This window comes from Temnothorax nylanderi, unplaced genomic scaffold, assembly GCF_030848795.1.
Source record: "Temnothorax nylanderi isolate EJ_2023f unplaced genomic scaffold, tnyl_v1.0 TNYL_tig0328_pilon, whole genome shotgun sequence".
NCBI classification, from domain to species: Eukaryota; Metazoa; Arthropoda; class Insecta; order Hymenoptera; family Formicidae; genus Temnothorax; species Temnothorax nylanderi.
In genome coordinates, this window is record NW_027249390.1 from 135,652 (window position 1) to 162,196 (window position 26,545).

At 39.9% G+C, this 26,545-nt stretch overlaps 3 protein-coding genes across 3 annotated transcripts; all 3 read right to left on the bottom strand.

The window, feature by feature from the left end:
• Positions 1–481: 481 nt before the first annotated feature.
• Positions 482–3,151, bottom strand: LOC139781301 (uncharacterized). Its single transcript, XM_071720151.1, has 4 exons — positions 2,887–3,151; positions 2,214–2,711; positions 1,543–1,784; positions 482–1,318 (listed from the first exon to the last, which is right to left on the bottom strand). The coding sequence occupies exons 1-4, from the start codon at positions 3,149–3,151 to the stop codon at positions 482–484; spliced, it is 1,842 nt and encodes a 613-aa protein (XP_071576252.1).
• Positions 3,152–3,450: 299 nt separating this feature from the next.
• LOC139781302 (uncharacterized) lies at positions 3,451–5,646 on the bottom strand. Its single transcript, XM_071720152.1, has one exon. The coding sequence runs from the start codon at positions 5,644–5,646 to the stop codon at positions 3,451–3,453; it is 2,196 nt and encodes a 731-aa protein (XP_071576253.1).
• Positions 5,647–16,522: 10,876 nt separating this feature from the next.
• LOC139781303 (putative nuclease HARBI1) lies at positions 16,523–17,907 on the bottom strand. Its single transcript, XM_071720154.1, has 6 exons — positions 17,744–17,907; positions 17,420–17,560; positions 17,289–17,310; positions 17,043–17,207; positions 16,648–16,956; positions 16,523–16,558 (listed from the first exon to the last, which is right to left on the bottom strand). Exons 1-6 carry the CDS (start codon positions 17,905–17,907, stop codon positions 16,523–16,525), a joined length of 837 nt encoding a protein of 278 aa, XP_071576255.1.
• Between the last annotated feature and the right edge of the window lie 8,638 nt (positions 17,908–26,545).

The following is a 26,545-nucleotide window of genomic DNA, read 5'->3' on the forward strand; positions in this document are numbered from 1 at the left end:
ACGGGCCCGTTCGCCGAGAAGAAAACGGAAACCGCACGCGATTGGCTGAGCGATGCTAGGAGCGCGCACGCGATTGGTTGGTCGATAGTCGCAGCGCTTTGGGTCACCGCTAAAGGATCGGAGAACGCGGGAGTTTATATGATTTAAATAGATAATACGCAACAACGCCGCCCCCCTTGAAGGGTTCGCCTTCAACGTGCTATGGTAGATGGACACAACTTTCAAAACGAATGACAACGCGCGTTCAATTCACGGGTCGTGATGATAGTAGTATAAGATCTAATTTAGCGCAAGCTTAAAATAAATGACTAAATTAATTTGTACTAATGATTTAACATGCAGTTCTTAATTCTGAAACGAATTAATGCGCGACACTTAAAGATAAGAGGATATCTAAAGAACAAACAAAAAAAAGGAAAGTGCGCGATTACAAGTCGGTAACGGAAGTTTACAATAAAATAAGAGGAAATGAAACTTGTGGCTATGCGGGCAGTATGGCCAGTTTGGCGAGAGGCCTAACATAAGAGCCCTTGCTCGTTTTGACAGTAGCCGAGCGCGCTACGCCGTCGGATCCGGTGTGTATCTCCTGGACTCGTCCGATGGGCCATTGCAGGGGTGCCGTTGTTTGCTGTTTTATTATGACCAATTGCCCCGTCTTTAGCTGTTGACCCTTGGACGTCTTCCACTTGTTCCTCTGCTGCAGGGTGTTGAGATACTCGTGGCTCCATCTACGCCAAAAGTGCTGACGCATTTGCTCAATCACTTGCCAACGCAATAACTTGTTTACATTTATATCATTTAAATCCGAGGTAGGAAAACTATTCAACGGTGCCCCGACCAGAAAGTGCCCAGGACTTAAGTAAGTCATGTCATTAGGATCCGAACTTAATGGAGTTATAGGACGCGAATTCAAAATTGCTTCAATTTCGCATAAAACGGTTTGCATCTCCTCGAAAGTTAAATGCGAGCTACTCACTATGCGCGCGAGGTGGAATTTGACGGATTTGACCGCAGCTTCCCATAACTCACCGTGGTGCGGAGCGTTGGGAGGAATAAAGCTCCACTCAGTTTTTTGTTCGCGCAAGAAATGCTCTATGTGGTCTCGTGTACCGTCGGCCTTGAGGAAATCATATAGCTCTTTTATTTGCTTTTGTGCACCAACGAAATTAGTCGCGTTATCGGAATAGATCCGTTCTGGCTTGCCTCTGCGAGAGATAAGTCTTTTGAGAGCCGCGATTAATGCGTCGGTGGTAAGATCACTAACAAGCTCCAAGTGCACCGCCTTGGTAGCGAAGCACACGAAGACGGAGATGTACGCCTTATGATTACGCGAATTACGACGCTTACTCTCCCGTAATATTACCGGACCGGCGAATCCACTCCGCAATGCGTGAATGGCCGTGATACCGTAACGCGAGTCTCGGGCAAAGAGCCCATCAATGCCTCAGAAGAGACAGGTTTTACCTTAAAGCATGTCACACAATTAGCTATTATCTTCCGCGTGGTTGACCTCAACGAGAGCGGCCAAAATCGTTGCCTTACCGCGGCCATGGTGGCCTGCAAGCCGGAATGCATATTGCGTACGTGTTCAAGCTCAATTATACGTTTAGACAATTCGTGATTTCGCGGCAGTACTATCTGATGTCGGGCGTCGAAGGCCAGTGCGGAATTTTTCAATCTTCCACCTACACGGACTAGTCGGTCCTCGTCCATGAATGGGGAGAGACACAGAAGATTGCTAGTTTTGCTAATGTCGCGGTGCTTAGTCAAAGAATCGTACTCATCTGCGAAGGATTGTTTTTGAATGACCTTACAAATTGTGTTTAATGAATGAGTCATTTCTTTGGGTGATACGGCAAGGGTTGACGGTTTGGAATTCCGGGGAGCTGAGAGCCTAAGGCAATAAGCAATAATGCGACAAATTTTATTTAGATTGGAAAACTTGTTAAGCAGGTCATCGATGACATTGGTATGCTGAGGTACAACGACTGTGCAAATCTTCCTTTGTTCAGGAATCTCGTTAGGCAGGACAAATTCGCTGCTAGGCCATTGCCGCTCGGGTAGTTGTAAAAACGGAGGGCCATGCCACCACATGTGTGAGTGTATTAGCTCGTTAGGAAGCAGTCCTCGTGACAACACATCTGCCGGATTATCAGAGGACGCAACGTGTCGCCATTGACGCGGTTCGGTTAGTCTTTGTATTTCTCCGATACGGTTCGCCACGAAAGTAGTCCATTTGCGCGACGGAGAGGAGATCCAATGTAATGCTATAGTGGCATCCGACCACAACGTAATTTTTATACTAGACAGGTTTAATGATGCTCTGGCTTTATCGGCTAATTGGGCGAGCAATAACGCTGCCAATAATTCTAGACGTGCAAGGGTCACGGCCTTGAGCGGAGCAACGCGAGACTTGGAGCAAAGCAAGAAAGACTTGTATTCATCTTGTCCTACTTTGATGCGAATGTATACGCATGCGCCGTAAGCGCGCTGGCTGGCGTCGCAAAATCCGTGTATCTCAATGTCCTGATGGTCGGCACAACCCCTGACACACCGAGGAATCTGTAGTTCTTTGATATTGGGTAGCTGTAGTTTGAACTGCATCCATTTGGTGTGCGCATCCTGAGGCACTGATTCATCCCAATCAAGACCCGATTGCCAAAGATCCTGTAATACGAGCTTTGCAATTACGATGGTAGGGCCCAGCAAACCTAGCGGGTCGAACAATCGGGACACCTCGGATAATATTGAACGTTTGGTCACGGGACCGGAGACGTGGCTGGGTTCATAAGAGAATCGGAAGAAATCGCCATCTTGGTCCCAAAGAATGCCCAAAATACGAACGTCGTTTTCCTTGTCGAGCGATACAACCCTTTCGCCACGAACAGCTTACGCCCGATAGCAGTTCGGGGCAATTAGATCCCCACTTGCTGAGTTTAAACGATCCTTCCCTAAGCAACTGGATAGTCTGATCGCGAATTGCGAGAGCGTCGGTAATCGAATCAGCGCCTGTGAGCATATCATCAACGTAAAAATCTCGCGTGACGCACAGTGAACCGAGGGGATATTCTCGCGCACGTTGCTCTGCGTGATGCTTTATCGTATTTGTGGCTACGAAAGCGGCCGCCGCGGTTCTGTAGGTGACGACCATTGATTCATACACTTCAATCTTTAAATTGTTATCTTTACGCCAGAAGATTCTGTGCAATCGCGTTTGAGTAGGGTGAAGCCGTATTTGGCGATACATTTTTGTTATGTCAGCCACAAGTACGAATTTGTGAATGCAAAAACGCAGGAGTATGGAGGCGAGATCTTGCTGAACGACCGGACCGACAAGCATTAGGTTGTTTAGGGAGAGTCCGGTATCAGTTTTGCACGAGGCGTTAAACACTACGCGTATTTTGGGGCCCTCAGCCGTTTCTTTAAAAACACAATGGTGAGGTATACCTATTATATATAATAGACACCCTGTTGATTTGACGATTGCTCGTTTATTAGTTCCATGTGCCCTAACGCGATGTACTCCTCCATGAATTCGGAATAGAGTCCTTTTAAGGCAGGGTCGCGGTCAAGACGCTTTTCTAATGCGCGAAAACGATTCAATGCAATATCTCTAGAATTTCCGAGCCTGTCGGCCCAACCTTCCTGTAGAGGCAGTTTAACGACGTATCTGCCTTGCGGATCGCGACGAACAGTATCTGAAAAGTGCCTCTCGCAGGCCTGCTCCTCAACGGTATAATTGTTAGAATTATTGGAAATGTCATCTATTCGCCAAAATCGTTGGAGCTGATTATGCAATTCGGCGTTGCTTATAGTAGCGTGAAGAGCAACTGCTCTCTGGTCTTGCGCGACGCGCGTGCCCGTCAGACCACCAAAGATCCAACCGAATCTCGTCTTTTGTAGCGTTGGACGGTTAACTGAGGCCTTGATTTGTCCCACGCATACGAGACTCCAAAAAACTTCTGCGCCGACAAGAATGTCAATATCCGAAGAGACGTTAAAATTAGGATCGGCCAATTCAATATTTCGCGGTAGATTAAATGCCGATTTTTTCATGTTGAATGCGGGAACGCTGTCGGTTACGCAACCCGTTACTAAGCAATCGAGGGTAACGGAAAATAAATTTAATCGCGACTGCAGTTTTACGTGAACTGCTTCAGTGGAGCGTGTAGCTGTGCCATTTATGCCGGATATGGACATGTTCACGGAACGTGGGGTCAAGCGCAAACTATTGAGACACTCCCGAGAAATTAGGTTAACTTGGGATCCCGAATCTAATTGGACGCGACAAGATCTTTGAGATCCGTCCGCGGCGCAAACGAAAGCCACGGCGGTTGATAATAGTATGGATTTGCCGTCCGATACGCTTGATGTGTGAGCGATTACCGCGTCCGAAACAGCTGGCCCTGATGAGACCTTATCGATCTTTTCGTAACCGCTTGACTCCGCTTGTTCGGACGCCGTCGTCTGCAAGTGCAGCAACGTATTGTGTTTACGAGTGCAGGTCTTGCAGCCTCCAGACGTGCATTTGTTCGAAGTGTGAGCTGTCGACCGTAAGCAATTCAAGCATAACTTACGAGTACGAGCTTCTGCTATCCGTTTAGGAATCGAAAGGGCTAAAAATTGCGGGCATCGATAAATAAAGTGCGCGCCCTGACAATATTCACATTTCGCATTAAGTGCACTATTGCATGATGCCTTTTGTTTGGCATGCGGCTGAGAACGCGAGCTGGCACCGGATGACTTGCAAGTAGCCTCGAGTACTCGGCATCGATGTGTTAGAAACTCGAAGAACTGTTTTAATGACGGCAATTCTACGCCCTTTAATGACGACTGCCATTCCCGTGCTGTATTCGTGTCTAGTTTGGAACTGAGAATATAAACCAAGAGATCGTCCCACGCGTCGGTCGGGCGTTTTAAAGCCGTTAAAGCATGCACATGGCGTGCGGCGCCATCCGCGATTTGCCGCAATTCAGATGCGTTTTCCCTGTTCATTACCGGCAGGTCAACGATTGACCTTATATGAGTCTGTACTATCACCCTTTTATTGTCGTATCTTTCTTTGAGAAGGTTCCATGCAACCGCGTAATTAGCGTCCGACATTTCTAGTGAACCTATCACCGCACTCGCATTTCCCGAGACCGCGGCTCTCAAGTATTGCAACTTGTGTATGTTACTGAGCGATGCGTTCGCATGTATAATCGCGGTAAATGAATCGTGAAAAGGAAACCATTCGTCGTATTTTCCCGAAAATTTAGGTAAATCGAGCTTAGGTAAACGTACATTGCAGAAGGGCTCCGATACTCCGGAAGTATTTGTCGATGTCCCCGGTAGTGACGGCGCAACATTAGGTGAGGCAGACAAACCTCTTAATAAATCCCGCATTTTAGCTGATAAGTCATAATATGCCTCTTCGAAAGCTACCCTGTCATTAGCCTCGGCCTCATCGAGCATTTCCAATTTTAATTGTAAATCGTTATATTTGTCCCACTGACGTTCTAATTTATCCTTACGCTCCTCAATCTGAGATATTATCGCTGGCGTATGGCCGCGAACAGAATCGACATAACTTTTTATGCGCGTACATGCCGACTTTACTGTCGCACGGCGTCTTTTAAGCAAGTTGAAATCGTCTTCGGTAGCCATTGTAAAAAGAGGCTTTCTGGTCGGGTAGCGCTAAACAATTTTCTTTACCTTAACAATAATACGGAGAGCGTTGGCGAATCGCAGCGGAAGACGAGCAGGAGACGATGTGACGTGACTGCCGGTGCCCGTCGCAGGCAATTGGTCGCTGTATGGAGGGGAAGAAGACGACGCAATATGGCTGCCAATGTCCGTTGGCGGGCGATTACTCGAAGATGGCGGGAAGAGGGCGGGAAGATGGCTGCCGATGCCTGTTGCCTGACGATTCCTCGCTGTGTGGCGGGAAGATCAGCAGCGTGGTCCGAGTAGGCTCCGTCGATGACCCGTTTGTTGGTAGGTGCAAGCGCACTGGCGCTGCGGAGCTCGAACGTAAATGAAAATATGCCGCAATGACGACGGCTTGTCGGGATGGCGTCGAATGCTCGATGCAACCCGATTGCGACGGGCGGGCTTTTGGTGAGCCCTTGTGTGGCGGCGACGAAAAGGAAGGCGTGATTTTGCCGGATATCCGGCTCGAAGGACCAATTGTTAATTCCTCCCCTGCGGGCTTGTCGTCCGAGAGAGAATCTGCGGGCTGGATCGCCCTCCGCGCGTGTTCACCGGTGTGATTCTTCGGGAACGGCGTGGTCAAGACAACGTGTCTTTGAGTTTAATTAGTTTTATTGCACCTTTCGTCAATAGCACCACTACCGAACTTACAGACTTCGTTCGATAATATTTTACAATGAGCGTTGCTTTTTTACCCGTCGAGAGGACTGTGCTCGTCACACGTCGGAACACAGACCGCAACTGGACTGGCACGGGCCCGTTCGCCGAGAAGAAAACGGAAACCGCACGCAATTGGCTGAGCGATGCTAGGAGCGCGCACGCGATTGGTTGGTCGATAGTCGCAGCGCATTGGGTCACCGCTAAAGGATCAGAGAACGCGGGAGTTTATATGATTTAAATAGATAATACGCAACAGTTAGGTTGTAACCGGACACGGCTAAGTGTCGGCTCAGATTCGCGAAATATATCAGACTACTGCTCGGTCGCCACTCGGTTTAACCAGAAATCTACCGAGAAGGTTTAGTTTTCGTTTCTCGTTAGGAATGGATTCTAATATTGACCCTCTTTTCTGTTTCAGGTTCCTGCCTTCGATGGATCGCCGCTGGACAACGATGGACCACCAACTACGTGACCTTGGATCGCCGCTGGACAACGCTGGATCTCCAATCGGATCGCCTATGCTGGACTTCCCCGGATCATCGCCTTACCGCATACCGGATTGCCGCTGGACATCAATGGATCGTCAATCGGATCGCCGCTGGACAACGAATGAATCGTCAACGTTGGATTTGGATCAGCGCTGGACGACGACACCGATTCGTCGATATCAAAGGATCAGGTAAGTATCAGGTAAGTATTCACTAACTTGAGACACTTTTGTTTTATGTAAATTAATGATCTTTTATTCTTAGATCAAATTACAATCACACCTTGATTTCAGGATGGCCTTACAGACTTGATGACCAACACCAGAATCTTAATTTCACAATATTCGTTTCGCGCTCGTAATAGGTTATACGACTATGTGTTCCCGCTTTCGTATCGCGGGCGGTAGCGTAATACTCGGCTAAGTGGCCGATTGTCTTCAGAGGTGTATCTCGGATACGTCCGTACGCGCGTATTTCTGTCGAGCGACTGCCTCGAGTCCCACTCTTCGCTCGGTCTCGCTGATTTGCCACGACTTCCCCCACCACGACTTATGCTCGAACTTGTTTTCGACTCCGGGTCCGCATTCCTGCGTGTTTACGATTTCGGCGGTTCGCGACGGCTGTTTTTGTCCGCATTCCGATCTGTTTGTCTCGGTGGGCCTTTGTTCGCTCGTGTTTACATTCGGAAATTTTTACTCGCTCGTGTTTACGTTCGAATGTTCTCGAATCTACTTCTGTCGCTATCCCCTTACATGATTCAAACCTTAATATTATACATTATTGTTTTCGATAATTCGAACGTTCTCGACGCTTTACGCTTTACAATATCGCGTCTGACTAACTATCTGATACCCGGCTTTACAATTTTATGACGGTTGTTATCTCCGGAATGACGGTCGTTACCTCCGGATTTTAAATTCGGTTTCCGGTCGACGCGCGCTTGTGTACCTACTCTATGGGGCGTCCCATGTCGGATTATATGCTCGGATTTTGTCTCCGTTCCCCGGCTCGGTATTTCCCGGGCCCGTCATCGGCCGTCGACGGGAATGTCTCCGGCGCGTTCGTCGGACTTCCCTGATTCGGTTTTCGTCATGACTTTCTGAAGAAGTCGTCGGGCTCGCGTTTTCGCGGGCCCCAGGTCGGACCTTGACGCCGACCCCATGGCATCACTTTTCGGACCTCTGCCAGTCGTCTCGTAGGTCTTTTCCTCGAAGAAGTCGTCTGGCTCGAGTTTTCGCGGGGCCCCAGGTCGGACCTTGACGCCGACCTCTTGGCATTTTTGCTTGAACCCTTCTCAGTCGTCCCGCAAGGTTTCGTCTCGAAGAAGTCGTCGGCTCGCGTTTTCGCGGGCCCCAGGTCGGACCTTGACGCCGACCCCATGGCATCGTTCTCCGGAGCCTCGTTAGTCATCCCAACAGGTTTCGTCTCGAAGAAGTCATCGGCTCGCGTTTTCGCGGGCCCCGGCCTTTTTCGCGTTCTCAATCACGCATCGGGTGTTGCCCGAATCCTGGAGATGACTTGCGGCTCTTACTTTACGCAAAACCAAATAAAAGAAAATTTTTATCTCGCATTTTTTTACGCCGATCGAAAGGAAATCAAAATAATTCGCAAGAACCTAATAAGTTAACTAAACCTGGGTTGTGCAAGTTCGGCGCTCGTCTTAATCTACTTACTATCTATATATATATAATTGTCTTACGCTACCCATCACCAATGATCATCAAGATCTATGCTTAAAACTATATTCGACGGATAATCGGCCGCGGTGTCTAATAATTAAACAAAACGTGTCCCTTTTTGGGCAAAACTTATAATTAAAGTTCGATCAGCCCGCGGTCGTGACCTCCGGCTTAGTCCGTCGCTTCCTCCTCCCGTTCGCTCTCGCCGCTGGGGCTGAGGAACGGCTCGCTCTCGTACTCCTCTGCCGGCTCGGCCGTCCTCACCCTCTCCAGCAGGACTCGTGGCAGGGTTACCAGGAGCCTCGGCTGCTTCGTCTCGTCATTAGGCTGCAGTAAAGGGTGCGGCTGCAAGGTCAGGTTTTCTGTATCCGATTGGCTCGTCGTAAAGTCGCAGTCGCGGGAATAGGAATTGAACTGACTTGCACAACTGCGACAACGACTGCCTTGCAACCGGAAATAACCTCTCAAGCGACCATCGATACGACTCTACGATCGTGGCTGCGTTCGGGGATCGCGCTATTAGCGCTATTGCATCATTCTATCTTTATCGCTCATCAAGTGTAGAACAAGGATAGAATAAGCAAATAGCGCTAATAGCGCGCTCCCCGAACGCAGCCCGTATCATACGACTTTGCGACTGCTATTGTAGACGAGCATTTAGTGCAGTTTTTATTGCAACGCAGCCAGGCATTTTGGAAGCACCAGAATAAATTAGGGTTTTATTTAGGCGGCAATGAAACAGAGACACGATGTGTTGATTTACGAAAAATACGGCACTTCTAAAACAAATTCTACTGTCGCGCATTTGAGAACACACGTCTAATCAATTAAGAATCAATTAACACTTATTTTGAGTTTAACAGAATCAATATTTAAGTTAAATTTTTAGATTAATCGCGACGCCAAAAAACGTATTGACGTTTACGAAAACAACCTTTTACATGCGGTTGGAAGAAAAATGGCGAACGAGTATACCTCCTTTTTTAGAGCTCTATACCTACTTTTTTAGTGTTACTCTAGTTACTGCTACGTCAATTCGTATGTAGAGGCCTTAAGTTTTTCTATGCCACGGTTTTGCTGGCCACACACACTTCCCAGGTAAAACGTAACAGTAAGATAAGGTTTCGACCAATCGCGTTGCTCGATCCGGCCATCCGTAAAAATTTCTAATTAGCTGATTCAGTGGAAAAACTCCAGGCACCGGGGGCTGTGATTAATTGCAACCTGGTCAAACGGGACACTCTCCCGTGTACATATGCAATACGGCCGTGTGCGCAATACGCTGTATGCAATACGGCCGTGTGTGTAATACGGTCGTGTGTGCAACACGGCCGTGTGTGCAACACGGCCGTGTGTGCAATACGGCCGTGTGTGCAATACGGCCGTGTGTGCAATACGGCCGTGTGTGCAATACGGCCATGTGTGTAACACGGCCGTGTGTGCAACACGGCCGTGTGTGCAACACGGCCGTGTGTGCAACACGGCCGTGTGTGCAACACGGCCGTGTGTGCAACACGGCCGTGTGTGCAATACGGCCGTGTGTGCAATACAACCGTGTGTGCAATACGGCCGTGTGTGCAATACGGCCGTGTGTGCAATACAACCGTGTGTGTAATACGGTCGTGTGTGTAACACGGCCGTGTGTGTAACACGGCCGTGTGTGCAATACGGCCGTGTGCGCAATACGCTGTATGCAATACGGCCGTGTGTGTAATACGGTCGTGTGTGCAACACGGCCGTGTGTGCAACACGGCCGTGTGTGCAACACGGCTGTGTGTGCAACACGGCCGTGTGTGCAATACGGCCATGTGTGTAATACGGTCGTGTGTGCAACACGGCTGTGTGTGCAATACGGCCGTGTGTGTAATACGGCCGTGTGTGCAACACGGCCGTGTGTGCAATACGGCCGTGTATGCAATACGGCCGTGTGTGCAATACAACCGTGTGTGTAATACGGTCGTGTGTGTAACACGGCCGTTGTTACGTCACGGCTTTTGGACAAATACTCGGATTGATGCTAACCGCGTTGTAACACTGTTTTCCCTCTTTCGACACTACTACCTCGGCGTAGTGTAAAGGAGCCTCTCTTTTGTTATTTCAGGACAGTCTGCATACACCGACTATATCCCGGGACTGGCGAGAGGTGTCGTTGTCGGAACGGTACGTGGAAAAGGAAGCAAGGATCTTATTATACAATAACGTCTCAAACAGGAGTAATTGAGGAGATTTTATTATATCTTTATTCAGTAACCGGGAACTGGCAGTTGTTTTATAGTAGGGGTTCTGAGGAATAAATTATTATGACTTTGATTCATGTGCAATGTTTATTTCAATTAGTGGATAAGGAACGGAACAGGGGGTAATTTATAATATTGCGAAGCTAGAGTTTAACATTGAATTTATTATAAGGATAAGGAATACAAAATTATTACTTCGCTCGATTATTAGAACTAAACTTACTATTGTCACGCTGATTCTTACGGAAGGAGCACCCGTCAATCAACCGTCGAGAACGGATGGTCCTAAGCTCGTCAACCAGCCGGAACAGCTTTTGGTACGGAAGGCCCACTGACGTTACTTTAATAGACAAGGATTCGATACTTAATTGTGCAAAAAAATGCGCTGAATGCTAATTGCTCCGGCTGAGTACGGGGTTTTTATAATGGTACATTTGAACGCCTGCCGAATTTGTTATGTTCTGATTCGCTAGTGGACAAATAGAGATGGTAATTATGGGAGGTTTCTCCGGCTTCTATTGGTTAGAATTATTTTCCTTCCAGAAGGTTCCGAGGAGGCTTTGGAAGGAGTCAAAGGACACTTAGGTCATGCGGCTATAGTTCGCGACTGGTAACCCAAGTATTTTTCTCGCGTTATCAGTTTGATGCTTATTCATTGAGATGAAACTAAATCCTTTTTCGTCCTTTGATTCCTACTGCCATTACGGTGCAGCCGAGGTATGAATCATTCATATGGTAGGGGGCGACTGCAACGCCTTAGGTGGTCTTAGAGTTCGAATAGAATCGTAGCGAAGTTAAGGTTAATATGAAAGCGAAAGGTTATATGACAGAGACAAGACAGTTATAATTGGTTGATTCCGAAGAGTTTTTGAAAAAGGGAATAAAATTTAATTCGCGTGACGTCACACCGTGTGTGCAATACGGCCGTGTGTGTAATACGGTCGTGTGTGCAATACGGCCGTGTGTGCAATACGGCCGTGTGTGCAATACGGCCGTGTGCGCAATGCGCTGTGTGCAATACGGTCGTGTGTACAATGCGCTGTGAGCAATACGGTCGTGTGTGCAATGCGCTGTGTGCAATACAGCCATGTGTGCAATGCGCTGCGTGCAATACGTTGTGTGCAATACAGCCGTGTGTGCAATGCACTGTGTACAATACAGTCGTGTGTGCAATACGGTCGTGTGCGCAATGCGCTGTGTGCAATACGGTCGTGTGTGCAATGCGCTGTGTGCAATAAGAGCTATGTGTGCAATGCGCTGTGTGCAATACGGTCGTGTGTGCAATGCGCTGTGAGCAATACGGTCGTGTGTGCAATGCGCTGTGTGCAATACAGCCATGTGTGCAATGCGCTGCGTGCAATACGCTGTGTGCAATACAGACGTGTGTGCAATGCACTGTGTACAATACGGTCGTGTGTGCACCCCTATCAAGTTAGCCCCCCTACCATCGCAAAAAAATCCGGACCTATTAAAAAATTCAGTGCTAATTATGTGCTAATTTGTTGCTCTAGTCCGGATTTTGTTGCTCAAACCGTTTAGCACGAAATCGCGATCGAAATGGGTGGGGCCAGCTTGTCGTCAAGCTAGCTTCCCCCATAATAAAAAACCTATATAGAGTGCTCAAATCCAAAAAACTAATACACCAGAATTTGTTGCTTTTTTGTTGCTCCAAGATAGCGTGAAAACATTTTTGAAATATAACGTTTTTTTAGAAAATACGTATATCCGAATACTTAACAGACAGCACTATATTGACTACATCTTAAACAACGTTATATTTCCAAAATGTTTTCACGCTATCTTAAAGCAACAAAATAGCAACAAATTCTGGTATAAACGTTTTTTCGATTTGAGAGCACTCTATATATTTTTTTTCGCATGGGGGGGGGCCAGCTTGACACAAGTACTAGCCCCACCACATACTAAAAAAACACATATAGAGTGCTCAAATCCAAAAAACAAATACACCAGAATTTGTTGCTTTTTTGTTGCTTTAAGATAGCGTAAACAAATTTTCGAAATATAAGGTTCTGTAAACAATGCCACTAATAAATATTGCATCTTCGACCGTTATCTACGACTTGGATGGCTAAAAACTAAGTAAAAGAATTTGTTGCTCGGGTCTTTTTGTTATTTCAATATTCTATGGACCGTGCCCTACCAGAATATGCAACGTATGATTTTGTTGCTCGCCCCTAACTGCAAATAAACAAATTATTTATCTCCGCGTCGACCGTTACCTACGACTTCGATGGCTAAAAATTAAGTAAAAGAATTTGTTGCTCGGGTTTTTTTGTTATTTAAATATTCTGTGGACCGTGCCCTACCAGAATATGCAACGTATGATTTTGTTGCTCGCCCCTAACTGCACATAAACAAATAATTTATCTCCGCGTCGACCGTTACCTACGACTTCGATGGCTAAAAATTAAGTAAAAGAATTTGTTGCTCGGGTTTTTTTGTTATTTAAATATTCTGTGGACCGTGCTCTACCAGAATATGCAATATATGATTTTGGGTGCGTTCCTTTTGGGCGCTTACACGCTTAAAGCGCTTATAAGCGTTGCTTACGCTGTTCCTTTTGGGGCTGTGAGCGCTTGTAAGAACATTGATGACGTCAGCGTGACATTATAACTCGTGCTCACAAACGCTTATTCCATCGAGGTAGGGCAGCGAAAGCGTGAGCGCTTTATGCGTATAAGCGTCCAAAAGGAACGTTGTGTTGTCTCATCGGTAAGAGCCTAACCAACAAATTAGCACAGCTACATAATTACATGCAAGCAATTAGATAATTTTCATTATGCATATGATTATGCAGCTATGCAAATTTGTCTGAATAAATTTTAAATGAACGTTACTTTTCACGTTTCATTCTCTTTAAGACGGATATTTATAACTCTTTTAATTTTTATCGTGAACAGCATTGTGAAGAAGTTGATAAAGGAATTGACTCTCGGGGAATACTCATCGTACAAGCTCTTTCGTACGTTTCAATACGTAAGTATTAATCTTAAATTTAAGTTAGATAGATGCATAACCTTAAACTTTAGTCAATGCAAAGAAAATCTTATCATAAGCTGTATAACCGATGTTATAATTTTTTTTGTATTGAGTATTTTGTATTGACTGACATTCCGCAAATTCGCTAAATCCATTGCGTGTGGATACTTCGGATATCGTTGCTTGTGCTAAATCTAACTACCGACCTACAGATCATTTGTATTAGTCTTAAGAGTTGTATTAAAGTTTTTTTTCGTGAACGAAAGACTCTTCTCTGAGTCCTGCCCATACTACCTTTAAAATCACGTTCCTTTTCATGCACAATTTGTTTTATATTAAACAAACATATTCCTATTGGGTATCGTTAATTAAACTCAAACATATTTCTCTATATAAGTTATTTAACTTATGGAACTGTCTCGACAATATTTAATTTATATAAGTAACTTGTTAATTAAAATCTTTTTTCAGCATATGAATACTTTACTAGCTGAAAAGCCATTCATGTCCTCTGTAAGCATTGTATCATCAACTGAAAAAAAAGGACACTGTCGCAATCTGAATGTGAACGTCCAGTTAAAGTAATTTGTGGAATTGGCCTTAAGACTAGTATTTATCGTAATATAATACAGAGTTTGTAAGTGCCTGAAATATGGACTTCCAAGAGGAACAATATTTAATTGATGGTGTTATATATAACATTACGGAAACTCCCCAAATTCATCAAAAACTTCGAAGTGGTAAATTGAATATATATATAACGTAATATTTAATTGAACAAATTTTGTTAAAATACAAAATTAGTATACCAAATTAATTATCTAATTTTACTTCTCAAATGATCTAAAAATGTGCATGTACAAAGTTTGTCTTATTACAGATCCTGATTTTGCACAACAATATATATACGGAGCTACCTCTCAATTACAATTCTCTGTAGAAACTAATAAAAGTAAGTAAAAAAAAATAAAATAAAATGTATATGTAAGTTTATATATTAGTTATGTATGTAATATTTATTTAATAATAAATTTATTTATAATTTCTTTATTTAGATGAAAGTATTAATGAAGAGATACAGGATATTTCCAATAATAATACTATCAAAGATAATAATACTTCCTATAATAATACTAACAATAATAATACTATCGAAGTACACGAAAAATTGCACAATACTTCAAATGAAGAAATTGGAGGTACTTTTCATAACTTTTTTACTAGTAACTTTATATAATAATTTCTTTTTTTAAATACAATTGTTTTTATAGGTTTTAAATGGCCACATGAAGCTATTCTATTATTGCTTGAAGAATATAATATAAGACAAAATAATTTCGTCAGTGGAAAAATGTCTCAAAAAAAGTATGGTCCTTAATTGCGGGCGAAATGATGAAACATGGCCATAATGTGACAGGAGCACAATGTTTGTCTAAATTTTCTGGACTAAAACGAACATACAAAGCCGTGAAAGATCACAATAATAAATCCGGCAATGAAACCCGATCATGGACATATTTCTCAGTAAGTTATTTAACTTAATGGAACTGTCTCGACAATATCTAATATATAAGTAACTTATTAATTAAAATCTTTTTTTAGCATATGGATACTTTACTAGGTGAAAAGCCATTTATGTACCCTGTAAGCATTGTATCATCAACTGGAAAAAGGACACTGTCGCAATCTGAATGTACGTCCAGTGACGATAGCTGTTCGAGTACAAACGAAAAGCCTAGTAAGATGATTACATATTCAAACAAGTCGTGTATTTATCTTATGCAAGTGGTAATAATATTTTATTTTGTTTAGAAAAACTTCGACAAACATCTAATACGGAAAAATTAATAGAAGACTTAAAAGAAGATAGAAAGCTAACCGAAGAAACAATTGAAAGAAGACATAAAGAAAACATGCAGATACGTGAGAGACTTCTTGACTCATTTGAAAAAATGGTAGATATTTTGAGTAAAAAATAATTTAGTACAAATATAATTTATTTTTGCACAATTTGTTTAAATATAAGTAATAACTTATTTTTTAAGTTTTTAAGTTCGTTTAAGTTTATTTCATTTTTCCTTCAAGTTTATTTTGTTTCTTTTGAGAAAAATTTAATAAATGGTTTTAAGTTTTGTTTATTATTATAATACTACTAATGATATTATTAGAATTCAACACATGTGATACTTGATTTAATAAATGGTTTTAAGTTTTGTTTATTATTATAATACTACTAATGATATTATTAGAATTCAACACATGTGATACTTGATTTAATAAATGGTTTTAAGTTTTGTTTATTATTATAATACTACTAATGATATTATTAGAATTCAACACATGTGATACTTGATTTAATAAATAGTTTTAAGTTTTGTTTATTATTATAATACTACTAATGATATTATTAGAATTCAACACATGTGATACTGGATTTAATAAATAGTTTTAAGTTTTGCTTATTATTATAATACTACTAATGATATTATTAGAACTTAACACATGTGATACTTGGTATACTTATCACTAGTAAGTGATAATAAAAAAAATATATATTTTTTGTATCGTTACGCAAAAAAAAAGGGGATAAATGATGTGATATGTACAACATAATTTATATAAAAATAAAATATATAAAACGAAATATGTCGTAATGTTTTTTAATGTTATGTATTTTTATACAATTCGCATAGGTAAATTATCACAAATTACATCACGTTTTGTATAACCTGCATTATTTCCTCTGGTTGGATTTTTTAATATATTGTCATTGTCTTGTACCAAATCTGTATCTATTGGAAAACTGTCATTGTGTAATAAACAGATGTTGTGCAAAACACAACAAGCAATAATAAACTCGGGAATTAAATCGACATGTTCCATGTCGAGTACTGTCAATAAGCTTCTAAATCTTCCTTTTAGTAAGCCAAATGTACGTTCAATAACCATTCGAGCGGATGAATGACAAAAATTGTAATTTTTTTGTTTATGTGTTAGGTGTCCATTATCCCGATATGGTGTCATTAAATTTTCATGAAGAGAGTAAGCGGCATCGCCTACTAAATAACTATCATTAGAAAACTTTCTTGGATCTTGTAAATAATTATGAACTTCGGACAAACGAAATACACGTTGGTCATGGACAGAACCTACGTGCCCAGCAACACAATGGATGAATCTCCGTTCATGGTCACAAACGGCCTATTAACAATAAATAATTATAATTACTTATTTAACTGTAAGAGAACTTAACTGTTTAAAGAAAAATATATTAGAATTTAAATTACTTGTAATTGTATACTATGATGCCCTTTCCGATTAACATAACACTCAGGAGAAACATGTGGTGCTCTTATATTAATATGAGTGCCATCAATTGCTCCTATTATTCTGGGAAAAGCACTAGCTACAGTAAATCCCATCATAACTTCTTGTGCTCTATTACCTTGTGGCCAAGTAATAAACAAAGGAGATAATTTGGCAATTGCTTTTGACACTCTTCTTACAGCTCTTAATGCACTACCTCTTCCAACATTAAATTTCTCACTAATAGATCTATAAATAATTAAATTAATCTATAAATAATTAAGAAAATATAATTTAAAAATTAAAAAGAAAAACAGTACAGTTTAAAAATTTTTAAAAAATTTAACAAGTCTCATACCGATACGAATCTGGTGTTGCCATTTTCCATATGGCAATAAGAAATTGTTTTTCCGGTGATAATGTTTTACGACCACTCTTTGATCTTAGTAATGAAGGTTTTATAAGATGTAAGATATGATGAAATGTTGTACGCTTCATTCTATTGTAATATAATTATAAATTTAAAAAATTTTTTTAAGAAACAATATAATATAAAATAAAACATAATTTATTTTTTATTCAAGTATATTGTAAATATATTGTAAATATATAATAACTTTGTCTTATTGTCTAAAATAAATTTAACTTGTGTAAATATTTACAAAAAAAATATTACATTTACCTGAAATGTGATTTAAATTGCACATCAGTATACGATGGTATAACCTTTTCCACATAATTTTGCAGCCGTAATATTGGATGTTTAATACATTTAATGTATTTGTTAAGAAATATTATAATGGTTTCTAATTCATTTTTTTTTAAGATCAGATAAAGAATCTTCATCATCAAAAAATATTTCAAATAATATTGAAATTATCAAGCACAAAATAACCTCTTTTTCATTTTCCATTTTAATGTTGCTTACGCATCCAAATGGAACGACTTTTGTTTGCAATTCTAAGCGCTTAAACAGCAAATGGAACGGTTGAAAATGGCGCTTATAAGCGTGAGCGCTTATAGCGTGTAAGCGCCCAAAGGGAACGCACCCTTTGTTGCTCGCCCCTAACTGCAATAAACAAACTATTTATCTCCGCGTCGACTGTTATCCCGACTTCGATGGCTAAAAATTAAGTAAAAGAATTTGTTACTCGGCTCTTTTTGGTCTTAAAATATTCTGTGGACCGTGCCCTACCAGAATATGCAACGTATGATTTTGTCGCTCGCCCCTAACTGCACATAAACAAATAATTTATCTTCGCGTCGACCGTTACCTACGACTTCGATGGCTAAAAATTAAGTAAAAAAATTTGTTGCTCGGGTCTTTTTGTTATTTAAATATTCTGTGGACCGTGCCCTACCAGAATATGCAACGTATGATTTTGTTGCTCGCCCCTAACTGCAAATAAACAAATTATTTATCTCCGCGTCGACCGTTACCTACGACTTCGATGGCTAAAAATTAAGTAAAAGAATTTGTTGCTCGGGTCTTTTTGTTATTTAAATATTCTGTAGACCGTGCCCTACCAGAATATGCAATATATGATTTTGTTGCTCGCCCCTAACTGCAAATAAACAAATTATTTATCTCCGCGTCGACCGTTACCTACGACTTCGATGGCTAAAAACTAAGTAAAAGAATTTGTTGCTCGGGTCTTTTTGTTATTTAAATATTTTATGGACCGTGCCCTATCAGAATATGCAACGTATGATTTTGTTGCTCGCCCCTAACTGCACATAAACAAATTATTTATCTCCGCGTCGACCGTTACCTACGACTCCGATGGCTAAAAATTAAGTAAAAGAATTTGTTGCTCGGGTCTTTTTGTTATTTAAATATTCTGTGGACCGTGCCCTACCAGAATATGCAATATATGATTTTGTTGCTCGCCCCTAACTGCAATAAACAAATTATTTATCTCCGCGTCGACCGTTATCCCGACTTCGATGGCTAAAAATTAAGTAAAAGAATTTGTTGCTCGGGTTTTTTTGTTATTTAAATATTCTGTGGACCGTGCCCTACCAGAATATGCAATATATGATTTTGTTGCTCGCCCCTAACTGCAATAAACAAATTATTTATCTCCGCGTCGACCGTTACCTACGACTTTGATGGCTAAAAATTAAGTAAAAGAATTTGTTGCTCGGGTCTTTGTGTTATTTAAATATTGTGTGGACCGTGCCCTACCAGAATATGCAACGTATGATTTTGTTGCTCGCCCCTAACTGCACATAAACAAATAATTTATCTCCGCGTCGACCGTTACCTACGACTTCGATGGCTAAAAATTAAGTAAAAGAATTTGTTGCTCGGGTCTTTTTGTTATTTAAATATTCTGTGGACCGTGCCCTACCAGAATATGCAACATATGATTTTGTTGCTTGTTTCTGACTACAATAATATAATTATATGTAATTATGTTGTATTTATAAATATCGTATTATTTGTAATTTTTATTCTAGTAAACACGTACTTATAGTGTTTTTGGAATAATAGTTACAGTTGCATAATATAATTATAATTACAACATAACTACATATAATTGTTTTATTATATGACATAAATATTAACTGTATCAAATTGTCTAGTATGTTTATATATATGTTAATTATTGTTATATGTTAAAAATCTTTTTTTTTATCACGCGCGTGACATTTTTACGGTTTTTGTTCGGTTCTATGAGGCTTCAATCCGATTCACGCTCACAGTGCTAAAAGCACCGCTCTATCTATAGATGGCGCATTCATCTACCGGCGAGTTATGGTTTCTGCCCACAGGAGGCGGAAACACTTGCCGCGCTGGTTGGTGTAGTGTTCCTCTAGTAACAGTTAAGCGCTTTAGGTTAGGAGAAGTTAGTGGAAGTGAGACAAAGCACATCCCGAAGTACGAGAGTGGGGAGGCTGTCTCTTTCGAGTCAGCGGCGTAATTTTCCGTTAATGGCGGACGGATTTGATTCGTAGCAAGCAAGAGCAGCCTTTTGTGCCTTGCGTTATCGACCTTTTGTTACGAAGATCGCTGGCCGTATCATGTCCTACAGGGAAGCGGGTGCTTAAATTAGAAGAAGAGGAAGAGCAAGCAAGAGCAAGAGCGTTCTCCAGCACGCGCTTTGCAAGTTTTCTTGTCATTAAACAGGTAATCCTCTTGACACTGGCATTTATACGATTCTGGAGAATGTATGCATTCTTGATCGCATATGCCATAAATTTGACACTCGTCGATGTCTTTGCAAGTGCGATTATTATTTTGTAATTTATAACCCGGTTTACAGGTACACACACTTCCTTTAGGAGTTGCCTGGCATTCGTGTCTCCTTACGTCGAAGGTGATAAAGCTAATTGCTCATGGCCAAGGTCACGGATTCCGTTGATTGGAATGACGCTTCCATGTTGGATGATAAAGGTATATATGTTATATTAATAATTGTATATTTGCATCGTTTCAATATTATATTTTCGACTTTTTTGATGACTGATTATTATAAATAATTCTCTTTGTTGTGTATAACATGTTGCTTCGGATTCTTAATGTTATGTTTCTATTGGATTGTATGTTGAGCTCATATTTATTTACTTTTTTTTACAAGAGTTTAACTGATCGATGAAAGTAATGTAATATATTTGGCATGAATTTATATGGGTCTATTAGAGTTGACAAGTTATCAGTGTTAAAATATTAATATATTTTTTTAATATGCAGAAGGGATATTTTCTCTGATTTTGGTACTTTTTGTAATTTTTAGGTCTGTTCTTCAAAGCTGAACTAGTGTAACTTGATGCAGCCAGTAAAGAATATAAGGTTTCAGTATTATACCCGGTTTTTTCAGCGTCGGATGACTTTATAGCCCGGGAGATAGCGACAGATTTTTCGCGTTAATATCTATAAAGCTAGATTTTTTTCTTATAATAGTTTAGACAGTATCAATGATGAAAGTGCAATTCTACCAAACTTTTAATGTTGCAAAAATGAATAAAAAATTAAACAACATGTTGCAAAAAGTTGCATAAATGTATTATATCTACAAGATTGAAATTTCACATACTCACAGATGACATAAAAACATACCGGAAATTAATATTTTACCGCGTCGGAAGCGTTGCCATGTCAGGTCTACCACCCACGCAAAGTGTGGAAAAAACAAACATTTTTGACTTATATCTACAAGGCTGAATTTGTTTTCTGGAATAGTTTATTGAATAAGACATCCAAAAAATACAGTCTACCGATCGTCTCATGTTGCTAAAGCCTCGGTAGACGCAATGGAATGCAAGCGCGTGACCGCGGCCGCTGCGCTCCGGGCCATTGCAGTTCGCGGAGAAGTTTTGCATTTTCCGCCGCGGAATATTAATCTACAAAGCTGATTTTTTGTCTACAAACAGTTTATGCACTATTTCGATTAAAAATCACATTCTACCTCCGCTGAAAGGTGGCTAATAGCCGTATTTATAGTCCTTCCTTGAGTAAGGATTCCTTGTTCCTCATTCTACACTTCATAAATTTTAAGGTTCCTTGATCGATCAAGGAAGGTTAATGAAATGTAGAATAACTAATAAGGAACAAGGAATCCTTATTCCTCAAGGAAGGACTATGAATACGGCTATAAATCTTTGGTAGACGTTGTCAAAATGGCAATACATATGGGCCATTCCGCGTGAACCGGATCAGTCACCTCTCAGAAATGAATCAAATTTTGCATATCGGTAGTTTCTGACGAGATAAAATATGGTGTCAAATATATTTTTTTTAATTGCAAATTTTTTCGATTTATAAATAATGGAAAATTTACTGACTTTTTAGTTAATAATTGCATAACTTTTTTCCTTTAAGTGTAATACAAAAATTTTTTAAATAAAGGTTGTCACAAAAGGACTATATTTTATGATGAAATTATTTACAACATAAAAAAAAATTATTTCGTACTATTTATTAAACAAATTATTTTTCAATAATTTTTTTAACTGTCAGGGAGACGATCGAAAAATAAAAAAAAATTTTGTTAGAAACTTTCAAACTTCCAATATACCACAAAAATTTTTCGTCGATGTGTTTTGTTTCATTATCGAGAAAATAATTGTTTAATTTTTGTACGCGTGAAGAATCGGTACTAGTAGCGTTTTTCAGACAAGTGTGAAGTTTGCCGCCCGAGCCGAAGGCGAGGGCAGCAAATCACACGAGTCTGAAAAAGCTTTCGACCCGAAGTGCATGGCCGCCCTGGCGTGAAATTGACCACTTTCGCCCCTCTCTAGGCATGGAGGTCGAACTTTCCGTGGAGGTGTTGTGAAAAAATAGATGTTGTGCACATAGAATAGCGGTTATCAAACTTCCTTTCGTTTTGTTTCGATTATATTCCTGCAAAATGCCAAAAAATCGGTGCTGCAATCCTTTGCAGCTTAGTGGCCATAATTGGGTTACAAATAAAATAACTCACGTGTCCTCCTCATTACGCAAAAAGTTGCCAAATATTGGTGATTACATATGTTTTAATTGTCGTATGAGAATATATAAAGGTGAAGGTATTGCGTTGTCAACAATGCAACAACAAAATATTGCAAAAAACGCAAGTTTGGAGGTAAAAGTCGGCTTTACAAAATTTGCAGAACTTTGTCCTAAACACTGCATTGTAGTCGGTCCACCTGAAACGCACACAGTGTGCGTGTGTAAAATACACCAAAATGTCAAACTTATGCTTGCAGGAATTAATTTCATATCTCGGTCCTTCTATAGTGATGGATCCTGATATTTCTGAAGGAAATGAGGAACCAACCGATCAATTAGAAGATGATGAATCATTGTACATTGGAGATGTCGCAGATGAATTATTGCATGACATAAAACAATTAGTACACAATGCAACTTGCGTCCAAGATAAAATAAAATTTCTCACAATGACTCCACGCAGTTGGTCGATTAGAGACTTGGAACGCAATTTTAATGTTTCTTTTCGAATGGTTCGTAAGGCCAAGGAACTCCAACAAGACCGTGGATTTGGATCGTCTCCGGATCCAAGACCTTCTCGTACACTTTCAAATTCTGTAATTTCAGACGTTATCGCATTTTATAATAGCGATGAAATTAGCCGCATAATGCCTGGCAGAAAAGATTATGTGACTGTACGAAATGCAAATGGCGAAAAAGATTACATTCAAAAACGACTAATTTTATGTAACTTCAAAGAAGCATATGTTCAATTTAAAGCTGAAAAGCCAGAGGTAAAAGTCGGCTTTACAAAATTTGCAGAACTTTGTCCTAAACACTGCATTGTAGTCGGTCCACCTGGAACGCATACAGTGTGCGTGTGTAAAATACACCAAAATTTCAAACTTATGCTTGCAGGAATTAATTCCATATCTCGGTCGTACAAAAGGACATATCAGGATTTATTACAGAAAATTACTTGCGAAACTCCAGGTTTTCCCTGTTATCTTAACGAATGTGATCATTGTCCAACGGTAGACATCGTTATTAAAGAAATTAAACATTTGTTTGAAGAAAATTTTGTCGAAAATTTGACGTATAGCAGATGGACACACACAGATCGCTCTACTTTAGAAAATATCATAATGTCAAGTGAACAATTTCTTGAAATTTTGAAAGAGTTGCTTGAAAAACTAAAAATGCACAATTTTATTGCCAAAGAGCAAAGTGCGTACATGCAACATTGCAAAAATAGTTTACAACCCGGCGAATTTTTAGTCCTCGGAGATTTTGCGGAGAATTATGCATTTGTCGTGCAAGATGAAATTCAAAGTTTCCACTGGAACAACAACCAGGCAACTATTCATCCTTTCGTCGTTTATTATCGTGATGAAAACGAAATCAAGCACTTAAGCTTTGTCGTGATATCGGAAGATTTACACCACAATACGGTCGCTGTCCATCTCTTCCAACATAAATTAATTGTAAAATTAAAAAGTGAATTTGGAAGCGCAAACGTAAAAAAATTAATTTACTTCTCTGATGGCGCATCTGCCCAATATAAGAATAAAAGTAATTTTATAAATCTAACATCATGAAAAAGATTTTCAAGTTAAAGCAGAGTGGCATTTTTTCGCAACCTCTCACGGCAAAAATCCATGCGATGGTGTGGGTGGCACAGTCAAACGCCTTGCTGCTCGCACAAGCCTGCAACGAACTAATACTGGTCATATTTTAACACCCAAAGACTTGTATGAATGGGCCCATTCGACAATAAAAACTATGAGTTTTGCTTTTTGCACCATTCAAGAACATGAAAACCAAAAAACAAAACTAGACTCTCGATTTAAAACAGCAATAACGCTACAGGGTACGCGACAATTCCATGCTTTCTTACCATTGACGACAAAACAAATACAATGCAAAATTGTCTCGAGATCGGAAAATACGTCCACATTGAAAATTATGCGTTAAGCATAAAATAATTACTAAGTTTTCATTTATTTTTTTTCACAATTATTTTTTATTTTTTATGACAATGTTACTTTGCTTTATAAAACAGAAAAAAGAATACAAAAAAACAAAAATAAAAATCCAAAAAAAAATCGAAAACAGTATTGTTTGAATTTTTTAACCATTCTATGCATTATAAAAAATTAAGAACGATGCTATTAATTTCGTTTTTGAGAAAATTAACTTGGATATTAAGTTCGCCTAGCGCGCCGCGCGGCCAGCGAGCGAGAGCGGTCACCGTACAGACGTGGCTGCCGCACCAAGTACCGATTCTTCACGCGTACAAAAATTAAACAATTATTTTCTCGATAACGAAACAAAACACATCGACGAAAATTTTTTGTGGTATATTGGAAGTTTGAAAGTTTCTAACAAAATTTTTTTTTATTTTTTGATCGTCTCCCTGACAGTTAAAAAAATTATTGAAAAATAATTTGTTTAATAAATAGTACAAAATAATTTTTTTTTATGTTGTAAATAATTTCATCATAAAATATAGTCCTTTTGTGACAACTTTTATTAAAAAAATTTTTGTATTACACTTAAAGGAAAAAAGTTATGCAATTATTAACTAAAAAGTCAGTAAATTTTCCATTATTCATAAATCGAAAAAATTTGCAATTAAAAAAAATATATTTGACACCATATTTTATCTCGTCAGAAACTACCGATATGCAAAATTTGATTCATTTCTGAGAGGTGACTGATCCGGTTCACGCGGAATGGCCCATAGTCAAATCATGACAATTATGTTCTTTATTAATATTAATGAACAGACAGTTTTCTTATAGATGTGTTAATCACTTTTTCACAACACCTCCACGGAAAGTTCGACTTTCCATGCCTGTAGAGAGGGGCGAAAGCGGTCAATTTCACGCCAAGGCGGCATAGCGGGCGGAAAGTAACCACTTTCCTCCCTAGGGAGGAAAGTTACAACTTTCCTCCCTGTTTAGCGGGTGGAAAGTGGTCGGGCGGCAAACTTCACACTCGTCTGAAAAACGCTACTTTCGCCCCTTGGTGCACAATATACTATTATTTACTCTCCATTATGATCTATGTTTCGGTAAGGAAATTTATCTTTCAATTAATATTTTTTTTAATGTCAAAGAAAATTAATATATTCAACATATTAATAAATAATAAATTCACGATCCTATATAAATCTCATTGTAAGAAATGATTGTTTTTCATAACTTATTCTAAAAATTCATTCGTTAAAAGTTCATTATTATTTACCAATGTTACTGTCAATTAAATACTAAAATTATTACAAGTTATGTTTTGAAAGTAATTTCAAACAATTTAAAGAAAGCCTGAGAATATAAACATAAATAGCTGTTCTCAAACGGATACAGATTTCCTTCACCAAGCTTATGTATCCAAATATCCATATTAAATAAATTGTAAACCATGCTGATCGCTTGTGTATGTACTGTGCTTTAAGATGTACTACCGCTTTTGTCGTTAGAAATGTTTATATTGTTGACCCTCATGTTTCATCTGTTATTTATAATGGTTGGTCACCATGACCCGTGACATGACTAAACGGAATCGACGTTAGATATTTCGTATTTGTCTTCCTGACAAGTTGGTTGATTCCATCTCTTTATATGCAGTATTGTACCTTTTCGGATGACACTCTTTATACTCGTAATTGTCTCGTTCTCTTGATGGCAATCGGGTGAGTTTTACAATATCATTTAAAACGACTTGAATTATAGTTAACATTTTTACAGACATCAATTCCGATATAGTCAGTCATATTTGGATCTTCCGAAACGTTCGATTATATATACACTGTGAATAAATCAGTGAATTGGATCTTTTACGCACCGATATTGCTTTAATCGTGCGTGCGAGAGAACGTGCTGTGAGGCATGGTTTCACAATCATTATACTGTTTTGTGTGCCGAAAGAAGCCGAAAGACCGAAATATTATTAAATTTGATCAAGAAAAATTTAAAAAATGTTTGGAGATTTTAGCTATAAAAAAGCCAAATAAGCTAGTGTATGGTGATCTAACTTTGCCTGCTCAACTAACTGAAAATGAAGGTTATC

What these genes read in the sequence shown, in the direction of transcription:
- LOC139781301 (XM_071720151.1), bottom strand. Translation starts at nt 3,151, where the DNA reads ATGGTCGTCACCTACAGAACCGCGGCGGCCGCTTTCGTAGCCACAAAT. An exon ending in GACTACTTTCGTGGCGAACC is followed by an intron (nt 1,785 to 2,213) that starts GTATCGGAGAAA and finishes AATCCTTCGCAG; the next exon opens with ATGAGTACGATTCTTTGACT. An exon ending in TGCAGGCCACCATGGCCGCG is followed by an intron (nt 1,319 to 1,542) that starts GTAAGGCAACGA and finishes CGTAATCATAAG; the next exon opens with GCGTACATCTCCGTCTTCGT.
- LOC139781302 (XM_071720152.1), bottom strand. Translation starts at nt 5,646, where the DNA reads ATGGCTACCGAAGACGATTTCAACTTGCTTAAAAGACGCCGTGCGACA.
- LOC139781303 (XM_071720154.1), bottom strand. Translation starts at nt 17,907, where the DNA reads ATGAAGATTCTTTATCTGATCTTAAAAAAAAATGAATTAGAAACCATT. An exon ending in CTATTAGTGAGAAATTTAAT is followed by an intron (nt 17,208 to 17,288) that starts GTTGGAAGAGGT and finishes TTTATTACTTGG; the next exon opens with CCACAAGGTAATAGAGCACA. An exon ending in ATCATAGTATACAATTACAA is followed by an intron (nt 16,957 to 17,042) that starts GTAATTTAAATT and finishes TATTGTTAATAG; the next exon opens with GCCGTTTGTGACCATGAACG.